General features: G+C 40.1%; 2 protein-coding genes across 20 annotated transcripts in view; both read left to right on the forward strand.

Moving 5' to 3' along the window:
- The window catches only part of SLC4A7 (solute carrier family 4 member 7), a 108,368-nt gene extending 103,340 nt beyond the window's left edge, over positions 1 to 5,028 (forward strand). For all 9 annotated transcript variants that reach the window (XM_040480000.1, XM_040480006.1, XM_040479999.1 and 6 more), the window contains one exon: positions 732 to 5,028. In XM_040480000.1, the coding sequence (XP_040335934.1) occupies positions 732 to 813 (82 nt within the window). In that variant the 3' untranslated portion in view covers positions 814 to 5,028. The remainder of the gene's footprint in view (positions 1 to 731) is intronic.
- Positions 5,029 to 6,937: 1,909 nt separating this feature from the next.
- Positions 6,938 to 15,019, forward strand: part of NEK10 (NIMA related kinase 10) — a 230,833-nt gene continuing 222,751 nt past the window's right edge. For 10 of the 11 annotated variants that reach the window (XM_040480008.1, XM_040480012.1, XM_040480014.1 and 7 more), the window contains exon 1: positions 6,938 to 7,028. The gene's annotated coding sequence lies outside the window, so the exon portion shown is untranslated. Of the gene's footprint in view, positions 7,029 to 7,106; positions 7,222 to 15,019 lie in introns of those variants that run through there. The other variant, XM_040480009.1, reaches the window with a different exon arrangement.

Genomic DNA, 15,019 nt, shown 5'->3' on the forward strand with positions numbered 1-15,019 from the left:
ATGTAAAGACCTTACAATAATATTATTGTATCTTTTATATTTCTGCCTTTCATTCAGGTTGTTCCTCAAGTCAAAATCAAAGGGAAAGAAAGACAGTGTTCGGGTTATGTCATTTAACAGAAAAATGTTTGGGGGTCCTTCTTCAGTCTTATCTGGAGAAGGCAGCAAACCACAGTGTATTTTCATTTATGAGTTAGTCAGTTAAATCCGTGTACATGGAATCATTGTATTTGATAGTAACTTGAAAATATAAAATAGATGTGTTCTGATCTTATATTTGTGAACCAAATTTGGGAAGAGAAAGTTTGTAAATGTGTTACATTTTGCAGGAAGTTATTTGATGCTTATCTATATTAGCAAAGATCACTCTTTTTTAATGTATTTGTCAGTGAAATGTCACATGCTACAACTGTTTATTTATAAAGTAAAACTAATAAACTTAGTCATAAAATGACCCATTTTAAGAAACTCCTCTTCACTTGTAAGAAAAACATTAATTTCAGTGGCAAACATATCCATTGAAAAAAATCTAAGAATTTTTAATATTTGTCTTTCCAATCAAATTTACTGATACTAAAAGAAAGCAATAAAGTAACAAATAACAAGTCATTAGTTTATAGTATTTATAGTCATCTCAAAAGGGTGATTATGGATGCTAAGTGTTGGCCGTGTTTAGAATGTAGTATGTATCCATTTCAAAATCATTTATTCTCATTCTTTGTTTTAAATAGCCCTGAAAAGCCTGTCAGTGTGAAAATAAATTTTGAAGATGAACCAACAAAGAAATACATGGATGCTGAAACTTCATTATAGAATTGAACCAAGAGGAACTATATATATAGCTATACAGCTATATATATATTTTATTATATGTATATATATAAAATGTGTGTATTTCATGTCACTATATATAACAATATTGTATGTCATGCTATTTAATGCGTGACTACTGAGTTTTTGAGGTAGAGTCTGAAGTTTGCTAGGAACACCATGGAGACTGTGTATATGATGAAATAGTCTCTTAGAAATGAGGTACATGGTTCTTAACTCTTCAAATATTTATTTTGTTGGAAAAACATTTTGTGTTCTGCGGTAGAAAGATGTGGGGAAATGCATTCAATCTGCTTTCCTTGAAATCTCTTTGTCCATCAGTGGTAATTCATACCAACCTTAAATGACGTACTTTGTCCATATATTTATAATTTTTACTTGAGTTACTAAAAATTTTTGCATATTATTTCACTTCTGTTCGTTCTTTATGGGAAGAACAGGGAGTCTTTATGCCAGTGTTGTGGGACAAATGTAACATGTCACGGCTTCTCTGCATGTGTGTTTCATTTATGCAGATAATCTGTATGTTTCATAAGCAGTGGAGATTTCTTGGCTATAAAGGTGGAACAATAGAAATTTTCTAGCTAAGAACTATAGTTTTGACATTTATGTGTTTAAAATTTATTTTAAATCTTAAAACTCCACATTTAGGTTTATATTCCGATAGACAAGTAAAATTGCAGGTGATTTTATAATTTAACCTATAGCAGTCATAACTTTATGGATTTTAGAAGCTATAAAATGCAAATTTATAATAGTTAAACTTTGTTGCCTTTGTAGAAATATTTTCTGAATCCTAATGCTTTATCAGAGCCCAGAATGCCCACTCTGTTCTCTGCCTTTGCTGTCTTTTACTTAAAATGTGGTTTAGTTTGTATCAGGTTCAGGTCCTTGATTATTTTTTTATTACAAGTAATATGAGGAAATAATCAGGAGTCAGAATTCTCTTAATGGGTTTATGATCAGTATTACTTTATTCTAAAGAATTACCTTTCATTTTCTTGTTTACGTTGTTATTCTTTCTATTGTATAGATACTATTTAATAGATTGTTATGTGATTGCATTTTAAAATATTTTATTTATTTTAATTGATATACTTAAATATTATATAAACATTTGAAAAGATAACAAATACAGAGTAATTTAAATTGTTAATGTAAATAGTTGGTGCTCACTTGCATTTATGGTTTATTATCTGAAAGCAGTTGACAGATTTTACATCTTTGATATAAAGCACTGCCATATTTGTATTTTAAAAGGAATTTAGACATTTTATGTATAGCTCAGATTGATGGCATTCTTTCTAGTTTGTGTTAGTATTGTTGTTTTTGCTTTTCTGAGCTGCCTTTTTAACTTCTAGCACATCTTTTTAGCCATCTTTTATATACTCTTAGCTCCACATGAAATAAATAAATGTTGTTCTTGTTAAGCCTGTAGGACTGGATGAATGGGGTTGTGAAACTGATTTGGCAAGAGGATAATTTACAAAAACCAAATGAGTATTGAGAAGCCACAGAGAGAAATAGCAAAATTGTGACATGAATATTAAGATGAAAATTTTAATGAAATTCCAATGCTCCCTTTAATCATTTGTAATTAAGGTACAAAAGTATGAAAAGTTGATCTTATAGAGGATCATGAGGAATGCCAAAAGCTGATATTTTAGCAATTCTGAAGTGTTTTTCATCCGTTCTAAACTACTTACTAATAACTCAGATGTCATTTCCCATCTGAGACCATATTGTCAGATTCTAGTTAAAATAAGGGATTTGACTTCTGCTTCACATGGGAATTTGGAAATGTAGCTACGTTTCTTTAGAAAACATAGCCGGCATCATTTGGTACTGCCTGCCGAAGAGTTTTAGACTCTGTTGGCAATCGATAATTGAGTATTACCCATGGTGCTTGTTATTCTTCGTGAGCTTGCACTGAAATGATTCCTGTTTATCCACAGCAGCATAATCATTTCCAAAGACCCCAGTATTTGCTGCTACATTTTGTAAACTCCCCTGATGGACCTGAACAAGGGGGATTTCCTCACATCATTTCTTTGTGTCTGGACACCATAGGGTTCACAAATGTTCTTGTTTTACAGGAAGGGGTTTTAATTTTAAACTGAAAACTACCTGGCATCATAGTGTTTCTGTAATTTTATTTAATTATGTATAGTGATAGTCCAGTGCCAGAAAAACCATGACTTGCAAAATACGTTGCACTCAAAATGTTTTTGCTATGTTTCTAATTGTCAATGGTTTCTGCTTTCTTTTGACTACTTGACTTACAAAATGATCTGATATGACTACTCCATTGAAGAGCAAAGGTAACTCATGTTTATTAAGTAATTAACTGCTTGTTTTATGTGGTTATGATATTTTTCCACTGTTTTTGAAAAATAGCGATCGTGGATAGTGTTCCTTGCAAGACAAGTGAAAAATATAATTTACTACATATATTGATTTTTAAATGTTGCCTTAAATAGGTGTAAATGAGCAGTAGTAATTGCAATGTACTGATTTACCTCAAGGTGCAAAATAATTAAACCTGTACATATTCCATTTACAAAATAAATTAATATAAACAGCCCTGCACTTTCTTAGATGCCTTGGTTTCCAGGATGGAACTTAGTGCTACTGAATATCCTGGCTACAGAGCCACCTCAGGATTCTCTTCTCTCCACCCTGTTTTATTTATTTATAGATGTCTGTTTACAGAGACTATAATAAATCCTGATGTTGACCATCTGAAATTTACTTTCTTTTGAATGCTATTTCACTCTAAAATAGCAGCTTTTGAGAAAACAGTGAGCTAACTTCCTTATGATAAAAGGATGATTCTGTATGTTCTCTAATAATATTAGGTATGTTGAAGTGAAGCATACAAACTTTCTAATGGGTGTGTGTGTGTGTGTGTGTGTGTGTGTGTGTGTGCACGCGCGCAAATGATGTTAAAAATCTTAAATCTCTTAAGTTGTTGAAAAAAGCTGTGGCGTATCAATGTTCACATTTGCCAAGTCTTTGTAAAACATGTAGGACAAAATTTATGTGCTAATGCATGTGTTTATGAAGCAGATTTCTTTACCATTCAGAAAGATTAACTTTTGCTTTCTCCATCCAAAAAGCATTTCTGTTTCTTCCTCGTGCTTTATGTATGTATATAATAGCTTTCTAAGTTTTTCCTTTCACAAAGACAGGTTCCAAATTCCTGTAAAACATAAAATGGTGTCTGAAACTGAGGTATTACACCGGAGCTTGCTGTTTTTCGAGGATCATATCACGGACATCAGTTCTGTAAATGCGCTCAACAGTTTGGACATGTGAATCCCGTTTTAAAGTGCTCAGATTTTGGATGTGTAAGCCATTGATATAACGTTGTGATTCAAACATGATTAAATCAAATAACTTAATGTTCTGAATTTTATTTATGTAGATTACATCATTGTTATCATATACAGTACAGATATGTGAAGTGTCTTTTGGTTTAGTCCAACAATTATTTATGTTTTAGAAAGTAAGCTTAAAGATTGTAAGGACATTGAAAATTTAAAATAGTGCTCAGAATTCAAAATTTGACAATGTTAATGTAAAGTCAGGTTTTTTTTTCCTATCATATCAAAAAGTAATATAAGTATCAATATAGGAAAACATATAGTTGGAAATGGAATCATCTACAGATCATTTTTAAACTTTAATTTAATTAGCACATACCGACTTCTACAGTTGACTTATAGCAATTGTTAAACCCCAGTGGTTTTTTTAATCAGATTTTTGTGCATTGATTTTTGTGTTGTGGCTTTTCTTTTGTTGCTTTAATATTAAAAGTTTGGGGTGTTTTGTTTGTTTTGTAGGGGAGTTATCTTCTAATGTTTACTATGTTTAAATAAATAGAAATTGAATTTTATTGTTCATTTATATAGTATTTGATAGCTTGGTATAATTTCACAGTACAGTTCTAATTTTTATGACTTTTATAATTACAATGATAATATTTTCTTTTGTAATAAAATCCAAGGTAAATCAAACATTTAAAACGTAAAACTGGGTATTTTTCATTTATATGAAGTACAAGTCTCTACCAAGTCTATAATGTGAATGATCCTGCCTTTCAAATTTGTTTCATAATTGTTAGAAGAAAACTATTTTTTAGAGATGTTATTGAAGTTGAAAGAGCAATAAAAGTCTACTGAATTAGTTGTTGGATATTGTCTTTGTACTTTGTTTATTAGAATTGCTGCGTAGCTTCTTCATGTGGAGGGATGGGGGTGAAGGAAAAATAGGTGATTTCTGTTTCCTGCTTCCTAATATTCGTATATTTCAGTAAGGAGACAGAAAAGAAGATGAAACAAAATATTATGTGTTTCACAACGACTTTTTGCTATTAAGAAATATTAAAATTAAATCCCTTTAAGAATAGACTGGTTCATTATTTAAGACACATCTGTTTAGAATTTTGCAATATGATGTGTAATTAACACGTCACATTTCATGATGTGCAGTGAGTGTGTAAATTCTGAACTCTCTCAGACTGAAGACTTGGAGGTTTTTGTTTATTTTTAATGGCTAATTATGATTTAAAAAATTTTTTTACTTCTTAAAATTTTTGAAAATATTATTTCAGAGAGGGCATGAGTGGTGGGGGTGGGGAGAGGGGGAGAGAGAGAGAGAGAGAGTGTGCACATCTTAAGCAGGCTCCATGCTCAGCGCATGAGCATTTTGGGGGCGCCTGGGTGGCTAAGTCCAGTAAGCATCCGACTCTTGGTTTTGGCTCAGGTCATGATCTCACGGTTCATGAGGTCGAGCCCTTCATTCGGCTCTGTGCTGTCAGCACAGCTTGGAATTCTCTCTCTCCATCTCTGCCCCTCCCCTGCTTGCTCTCTCTCAAAACAAACTTAAATTTTTTTTTTTTTAAATATTAAGTTTTGGGAGATGTAGTCACTGCACTAATTGACTCATTGGTCATTTTGAGCAATATTAACATGAGATTGAGTAGGTCTTATATTTGAAGAAATATGGAGCGTCACTGTGGATAAAATTGGGCTCTGGATTCAAACTGTATAGGTACTACTGCACAGAACTGTGTAGAATCATGTAGGTTCTACCCTGCCTGCGTCACTTAGCCAGCTGTGCCAGTAACCAGCCGGGCAGCTTAAGAAACTTACATCTCCATTTCACACTTCTAAACTAGAATGAAAAATAATGACTACCAGACGATGTGGTGGAATAGTGTAATAGTGTGTGTAAGAGGAGCACTGAATATTTTTCATTTTTTAAAGCTTGATAATGGGAATCATCTTTTGAAAGCTTTAATGACATTGGTTTTTGTTTTTGTTTTTGTTTTTTCCCCAAGAAGCTTCAGACCTCACAAAAGGTGAAGAGACGTGCCTATGCTAGGTGAGCGGCACAGATGTCTTGAATGCCAGGTCCCTTTTATTTTCACAACACCCTGTTCTCATTGCCTGAAGTGTGCAGTGCACTCGCGTAGCCAAAAATGTGTCCCCGCCGTATGCAAAGCATGTAGTGTTGATCCTTTCAAACTAACCTACCCTTTGCTTTGGGAGAGAATTGGTTTTCGTCCATAGCACTTCTCGAAACTAAGATGAAGCAGCTCTTTTCCCATTTTACTTCACCCATTTTACTTCAAATGCAAAAGGTTGGGCACGCCAAGTCCAGGAAAATCCACCGAGTTGAGGAAGCCTGTCCCCAGGATAGTAGCTCTCGGTCCCGGTGACTGGCTGCTCTCTCCAGCTTGCAGCCTTGGGGCTAGAACCTGCGCGTTCCATGGTTGCTACGGTAACCCTGGGGCAGGTGTCACCCGTCGCCATGGCGCTCGGTACGCCGCAGCACGGCTGTTCCTGATTGGCCGAGGCGCACCGGCACAGCGGAAGAAGAGGTGTCGGCATTGGCTCAGCCGGCGCCGGTTGGTGGCCTAAAGCGGGATTTGATTGTGCCAACGGTGCGGCCGGCGGTGCAGTCCCCCGGGTGGAGGGGACCGGCGGTGGGCGGGGCGGGGCCCCCCCCCCCCGCCTTTCCTTGCCCCCCGGGGGGGGCCGGGGGGGCCCGCCCCCGGGGGGGGGGGGCCGGGGGGGGGGGGGGGGGGCCCCCCCCCCCCCCCCGATCCGGAGCCGCCGGTGGCAGCAGCAGGGACGATGAGGAAGAGGACTTAGAAATTGGCCTACAGGAGGGACGCTCCCCCAGGCGCGGTGAGTGGGGCGGGAGCGGGCGTTCCTCTGCGCCGGCGCGCGGTTTGAGGCAGGGTCTCCAAGGAGAGGCCCGCAGGTCCTTGAGGAGCAGCCCCGAAGCCTCCGGGCGTCAAGCTCCACTCGCCTTGGGCTCGGGGCAGAGAGTGCGGGCTGTCGCGAGTAGGCGAGCCTCCGAGAGCCCGTCTCCTAGCAGGTGGGTTGGTGTCGGGCGGGGGGATGGCGGGCAAGTGCATCAACGGTGTTGGATGGCCCGTCCAGCTCCAGGAAGGAGTTATTTTGGTTACGTGGCGCCCGAGTGTGTGTCTTCCGATCTTTCCCGATACGCCTGCCGCCTCATTCATGAAAGGCTTCATGGGTGCCGCTTTTCCGCCTTCCCCTTCTGTGATGTTGCTTTGCCCCTCTGCTTTTCTGCGCCACGTGGGGCGAGCCTGTCCGCTTCCATGCCTTCAGGCCTCACATGCCTGCCCCCCTTCATCTCCAGCTCTGGGCTGCTCCATTAAGGCCCAGACCCCCAAATCCAGCTACCAGTTAACTCCACACGTGTGTAACCCTAAAAGCCATCTCCCTCCACTCCCACCAGCCTGCCTCACCCTTGGATTCCCTATCTTGGGCAGCCCTATCCGTTCAATTACCAAAATCCCATTCTGGGCAGTATCTTTGACATCACCTCTTCTTCCGCATTTCCATCAATGATCAAGTCTGTACCCTTTTTAAAAAAAATATTTATTTATTTATTTAGAGAGTGAGTGGGCGGGGGGGGGGTTGTGGGCAGAGAGAGAGGAGAGAGAATCCCAAGCAGACTCCACACTCAGCACAGAGTCTGATGCGGGGCTCTATCTCACGAACCAGGAAATCATGATCTGAGCTGAAATCCGGAGTCCGAGGCCCAATCCTCTGAACCACCCAGGCGCCCCAAGGGTATATCTTCTAAATAGCTGCCAAACCAATTCCCACATCACCATCAACATGCTCACTGTATTCTCACCAGTCCCTTGGTTAAGTTCAGCAGCAGCCCCAACTTTCCCGCTTCCAGCCTGGCCCTATCTAATCCGTTTTCCCCATGAGTGTTAGAGTGACCTTTCTAAATCACGTGAGGCCAGCTCGCTTCCTGCAAAGACCCTCCATTATCCTACGGCAGCCTCCTTAGTCAGGCCTTCCGTCAGCCATTCTGTTGTCCGTTCCCAGAACACGCCATGTTCTCTCCCGTGTGTGGCAATTGCACCTGTTGTTCACACTGCCCACGGTGGACTCCAATTTTTGCAGCCTCCCCAACCCCGTTCTCACTTGCTCCCCAATCTTTCTCTGCGTGTTGCCTCCTTACTTTTCTGCTCCCTTCTCTAGACCCTCTCTGCGAGGCCAGGGGCTCTGCCTGTCTTACTCAGCACTGTCGTCTCTCTCTCAGCCCCATGCACAGAGTGGGGGCTCAACAAAGACTGGGTAAGTGAATGAATCCCTAAAATGAGAAGGCACCGTTCTTCATGACATCCCTATGAGTTCCAGAAAAGTCAGAAATGATTTCTGGCCAATGAAGCTTTTGTGTACAAAATACGAAAGTTGAGCTGATGGGTTTTACTTAGATTTTAAGACCCTTGGTGATTGGAAACTGTTTCAACTCACAGTCTTTCATAATCATTAGGATGGTCGCTATTATTATATGGTGTATGTTTCAAATGGGAAATAGGGACTACAGCATAGGTTGTAAGAGATAAGCTTTGGAGTCAGAGATACAAGGAATTGAATCCGGGCTTCAGCATTTTAGTTCAGTGGCCCACAGCAAATTACTTAACCTCTTACAAGCTTCTTCTTCTTCTTTTTTTTTTTTTTAAAGTTTGTGTATAATAATTTTTTTTTTAAAGTTTGTGTACAAATAAATATTTTTGAGAGACAGAGAAAGAGAGAACAGGGGAGGGGCAGAGAGGGGGGGGGGAGACACAGAATGTGAAGCAGGCTCCGGGCTCCGAGCTGTCATCACAGAGCCCGATGCGGAGCTCAAACTCACAACCTGTGAGATTGTGACCTGAGTTGAAATCAAGAGTGGGATGCTTTTTTTTTTTTTTTTTTTTAACGTTTATTTTTGAAAGAGAGAGAGAGAGAGAGAGCGCATGAGTGGGGGAGGAACAGAGAGAGAGGGAGACACAGAACCTGAAGCAGGCCCCAGGCTCTGAGCTGTCAGCACCAGCACAGAGCCTGATGCAGGGCTTGAACTTGTGAACTGTGAGATCATAACCTGAACTGAAGTTGGACACTTCACTGACTGAGCTACCCAGGCACCCCAAGAGTTGGATGCTTAATGGAACTCAACCACCCAGGGGCCCCAGTCAGCTTCTTTATCTGTACAGTGGGCTGATAATAGCACATATTTCATAGGATTGTCTTAAAGATTAAATGTGCATACTTCCTATCAAGTGCACAGTGCCTTATACTTAGTAAATTTTCACATATTTACAAAATTGAAATATTTACATGGATGTTTGCAGCAGCTTTATTCACAGTTGCCGATATTTGCATTTTAGTGGGTAAATGGATAAACCATGATACAACCAGACAATGGAGTATTATCCAGCACTAAAAAGGAATGAACTATGAAGCCTTGAAAAATCATGGAGGAACTTTAAGTGGAGGAACACTCCATTAAGTGGAGGAACGCTTTATTACTAAGTAAAAGAAGCTAATCTGAAAAGGCTACATGTTGTATGATTTCCACAATATGACATTCTGGAAAAGGCAGAATTTTGGAGACAGTAAAAAAGATCAGTGGTTGCCAGGGCTTGGGGGTTGGGGAGAAATGAATAGACAGAGAACAGAGGATTTTTAGGGCAGTGAAAAGACCATATGATATTATACTGATGGATACATGTCATTATATATTTGTCCAAACCCATAGTATGTACAACACGAAGAGTGAACCCTAAGGTAAACTGTGGACTTTGGGTGATCATGATGTACCAGTGTAGTTCATTCTTGGTATAAAAATTGTTTTGGTTTTTTTAATGTTTGTTTATTTTTGAGAGAGAGATAAAATGAATAAACATCTCTCTCTTCTCCTCCCCCACTTGTGCTCTGTCTCTCTCAAAAATAAATATTAAAATATATATATTTAAGTCATTTTTATTTTTTTATTTTTAAAAATTTTTGACGTTTTTATTTATTTTTGAGAGAGAGAGAGAGAGAGAGAGAGCGAGCGAGCATGAGCGGGGGAGGGGCAAAGAGAGAGAGGGAGACACAGAATCCAAAGCAGGCAGCAGGTTCTGAGCCATCAGCACAGAGCCCAACGTGGGGCTCAAACTCATAAATTGGTATAAAATGTACCACTCAGGGGGTGTCTGGATGGCTCAGTCGGTTAAGCGTCTGACTCCAGCTCAGGTCATGATCTCACCGTCCAGTCCATGAGTTCAAGCCCTACGTCGGGCTCTGTGCTGACAGCTCAGAGCCTGAAGCCTGTTTCAGATTCTGTGTCTCCTTCTCTCTCTGCCCCTACCCTGCTCATGCTCTGTCTCTCTCTGTCTCAAAAATAAATAAATATTAAAAACATTTTTAAAATGTACCATTCTGGTGAGTGATATTGTTAATATGAGAGGCGATGCAGGTGTGGGGGCAGGAAGTATATGAGAAATCTCTGTACCTTCCTCTCAGATTTGTTGTAAACCTAAAACTGTCCTAAAAATGTCTTAACAAAGAAGAAAAAATAACACACTGAAGGTAAGAATAGTGAAATTTCCACAGTCAGCCCACAGAAGTTATAAATCAATCTTTTAATTCAGTCAAGTGCAATTTCTAGGACATCCTCCTACTTGGTCACAAACTTCTGTGTATTGTCAACAGTTCCGTTACAGGTAAGACACTCATTCATTCAATGAACAGTCACCATCTGAGGTGTCCAGGATGTCATGTCAGATAAGGGTGGGTCGAAAGAAACTAACCAGTCAAGTCTTGAGTAGGTGAAAAAGGGCCTGGAATGTTACTCTGACTTTCAGAGCCAGTCCATTTTTGAGACTGAAGCCAGAGTGAACTGAGTTGAGCACTTGGACAGGGAGAGGAGCTAGAAGGTCATTCAAACAGTTAATGAACATTTGTTGAGCATCTGGGAATTGAGCAGTGATACTGTTCCTGTAGAATTTATGTTCTCGGGGATAGTAGAGCAGGGCCCGTAGGGCACAGACTCTGGAGTCAGATTGCCTGGGTTCAAATCCCAGCTCCCTCACTGCTGGATATGGGACCTCTGGCAAGTCACTTCACCTTTGCATCTCAGTCTCCTGTCAAATGGCGTTGTTTTATTACATGAATCAGTACCAAATCAGTACCGGCAGATTTCTTAGAACTGTGGCACGTCCGTAGGAAGTACCATGTAAATGTAGCTATTTGTATTTCATTCTACTTGGGAGAGAGAGACAAGTAACGAGGTAAAAATAAAGTAGGGTAAGGGGATAGAAAGTGTCAGCCCGGGGACAGGCTTGGATTTGGAAACGGGTCTCACATTTTTGAGAGACTTGGTCTTCCATAGGAAAATGAGCTTTAAACACACTCATGAATCTGGCTGACATGTCTGATGATTAAAGAAACGATGAAAATGAGCGCTGAATAAAGTAGATGGTTTCTCATAATTACTCATACTTACCTAGAGGAAAGGCTTACGCTCATCTCAGCCAAAATTTCTGTAGTCATAATAAAGGTCATACACTCAAGTCGATCGATTTAGCATCAACTCAGAACGTATTAAATCTTACATTGGGGATAATTATAACTGACCCTCAGCAAAGTCAAAGTGACAAAATGACAATTAACTGGCTCATATCTGGAAAAGAAAATTAAAAAAAAAAACCCTTGTATGAAAATTAAAATAACAACTAGAGGAAGAATGGGTAAAGCACAGCAGCCATAATATTGTCCCTGGGCTGTCAGGAAACAGTTACTCAGTATTCAGTGTATTTTTCATGAAGGACGGGATGGTTAATTTCAGGGACGTGTGTACGAAGTAATGTTGTTTTATTACAATGGTAAACATTTCTCTAGAAAATTCACTTAGGCAGATAGAGAGCTGGATAAATGCCACCAATAAATGAGAGTTGGTACAGCATTAGATTCACAGGGAAGGCTCTCCCTGGCTATAAATTCCTCTTCTGCCACTTACCAGCTGTGTAACGTGGACACATTCCTTAACCTCTGTGGGCCTCAGTAACGTCATCCGTGAAAGGGAACAATAGTGGTAGCTGCCCTCCAGGTTTGTTAGGAGACTTGTATTAGTTAACATTACGGAAAGCACTTAGAATAGCACTGGCACGGGCTAAGCACCATGTAAACATTTGCTCTTGTTATCATTGTTTTATTACTAGATATGAGATCTTGGCCAAGTTACTTCTCAGTGCCTCAGTTTCTCCATCTGTAAGTTGGAGATTCAACAACACTACCTACCACTTAGGATCATTTCTTAAAATATGTATATTTTTAAATGTCTATTTATTTTTGAGAGAGAGAGTGAGAGACACAGAATCCGAAGCAGACTCCAGGCCCCACACGGTCAGTGCAGAGCCGGATGTGAGATTCAAACTCATGAATCCGAGATCATGACCAGAGCCAAAGTCAGACGCTTGACTGACTGAGCCACCCAGGTGCCCCTAGGATTGTTTTGAAGATTAAATGAATTGAATACATCAAAGTACTTATTATGATAGTAAACCTTGAATAATATTAGGTTTAGAAAATTAAAATCAAGACTACTTGTGACTTTGAAAATAAAGCTTTTTTTTTTCTTCTCATTTTGTGTCTACTATTCGTCATCAATGAATCAAAGCCAGTGAATATAGACAAATGATTTAAAATTAGTATGACAGGGGGTGCCTGGGTGGCTCAGTCGGTTAAGGGTCCGACTTCCACTCGGGTCATGATCTCACAGTACGTGAGTTCGAGCCCCATGTTGGGCTCCATGCTGACAGCTCAGACCCTGGAGCCTGCTTCAGATTCTGTGTCTCCCTGTCTCTCTGCCCCTCTCCTGCTTGTACTCTCTCTCTCTCTCTCAAAAATAAACATTACAAAAAAATTAAAAAAAATAAAATTAGTACAACAGGCTCTTCAAATTGAAGTAATAGTAATATTACCCACGATAGTATTTATAAACAGCTATCATAATAACAATTACTTATATTTCTACAGCTATTGACAGTGTTAAAGGGGTTTTGCTTTATTTCATTTAGTTACAACTACCACTTTATAATGGGGATATTGTTGTTTCTGTTTCGTGGTAAAGGAGGAAGCTCATAATTAGAGAGGCCCAGGGACTTCCGGGGCCATGCCACAGGCGCATGGAAACCAGGTCTCGTCCACCACCATTGCCCCTTTTGACTACGTCTCAGAGGTGCAGCCAGAGGAATTCACACTCTCAAACCTGTGAAGTCTCCTCAGTGGAGACCACACGGTGATATAATGTGCACGTATACGCTACACTAGACGTAAATGTGAATACTCGTCTTTTCTTCAGGAAATTTTATTGTCCTGTTCACGTATACTTGAGGTAGCCCATGTTTGACATGAGTATCTTATCTGCTTTGTGGCTTCCTTGTGTTTATGATGCGATTTTTGTCAAACCAACATTCTGTAACATCTGGATCTGGTCAGCTGGGGCAAACTTATCGTTTGCTGATAATTTTTTTCCCATTACCTTTATTCTCTGTTTCAATAATGATACACCAGTTATACTTGGAGCTTCGCAATCATGTTTCACTTGGGACTTTTTCATTCATTCATTCACTCATTCATTCATTCATTCATTCATCAATTATCCATTGAATACTTCTTTTGTTATAAACCAGCAGTGCTGGATGCTGGGGATGAGCAAATCCCTATCCCTCTCGCTGACTAGTTTAGTGTAACTAGAGGAGACAGACATGTGTATTTATTGAATTATTGCCTGAATCTACCCTTTCATTAAGAACTACAAGGCGGTGCCTGGTGAAGCTGTGTCCCCATCAAGGAGGTCAATGAAAAGTACCTTAAAGAATGGACACTTGAGTTGAGACTTGGCAGATAAGGCTTCCAGGCCTTCGCATAGCAATCTGCTACTTGAGTCCAGGAGTAGAGATCCTGGGGTGTCCAGGAGAATTAGGTCTGGAGCAGGGTTTCAGAGACCAGGTATGAGTGGAGCTGGCTAGCGGGGGCAGAGACATCATCTCTTGGAACACCTCGTTGGCCTTGTTAATTTTTGTTGTTACCCCCAGAGAGATGGGAGGCGCACAAAGGCTTAATTGGTCAGAGTTGCACCATATGAAGGGTGCTTTGGTTGCTGTGTGGAGATCAGGTTTTGTGTTGTTGGGCAGAGAGAATAAATGGAAGTGGAGGGACCGTTTAGGAATGGATCGCTGTAGTACAGGCGAGTGATGAGGTAGACTAGGGTGTTGGCTCTGAGGGTGGAAGGAAGTGAATAGATCGGGACCATATTAGAAATAGCAGAAAAATAGGATGTAGTGGCCAAACGACTGAGGGGGTGAGGAAGAGGAAAGTGCCATTTTTCTGAGGTGCACCCAAAGGGCCGTGCTCTGAGACTTTTTTGTGACTGTTTTGTTCCATACGTTGGCTATAGACTTAGAGGCTGCCACTCGTTCGTGTACCATCTTCCACCTCGGTCCACATTCCTCAGCCCCAGTTCGACTTCTACTCACTGTCTCCCCAAACCACTCCTAGGATTTTGCCTCCATCCCTTTATTCATTCACTCCCCTGGAAAGTTCTTCCCAAGCCCTACCCATTTTCCTGGGTCTTCTTCAAGTCCCCAGTTCATGAACCTTTCCATAACGTCTCAGCCCACAGCGATCTTTCTTTCTCCTGAATTCATTCAATTTATAGTCTCCTTTGGAAGTTAATTTCCCCTGCTTTTTGACATTTCTTGTGTTCTTATTTGATCCCATGTATTAGTCTGTACCATAAGAAACTATCCTGTTTTTTCTTTTTTTTTTAAGACCCGCTATCAGTAGTTTTCTACTGCCTAAACTACATATTTGTGATT

The sequence above is a fragment of the Herpailurus yagouaroundi genome, unplaced genomic scaffold, assembly GCF_014898765.1.
Source record: "Herpailurus yagouaroundi ecotype Mexico unplaced genomic scaffold, PumYag 159, whole genome shotgun sequence".
Lineage (NCBI taxonomy): Eukaryota > Metazoa > Chordata > Mammalia > Carnivora > Felidae > Herpailurus > Herpailurus yagouaroundi.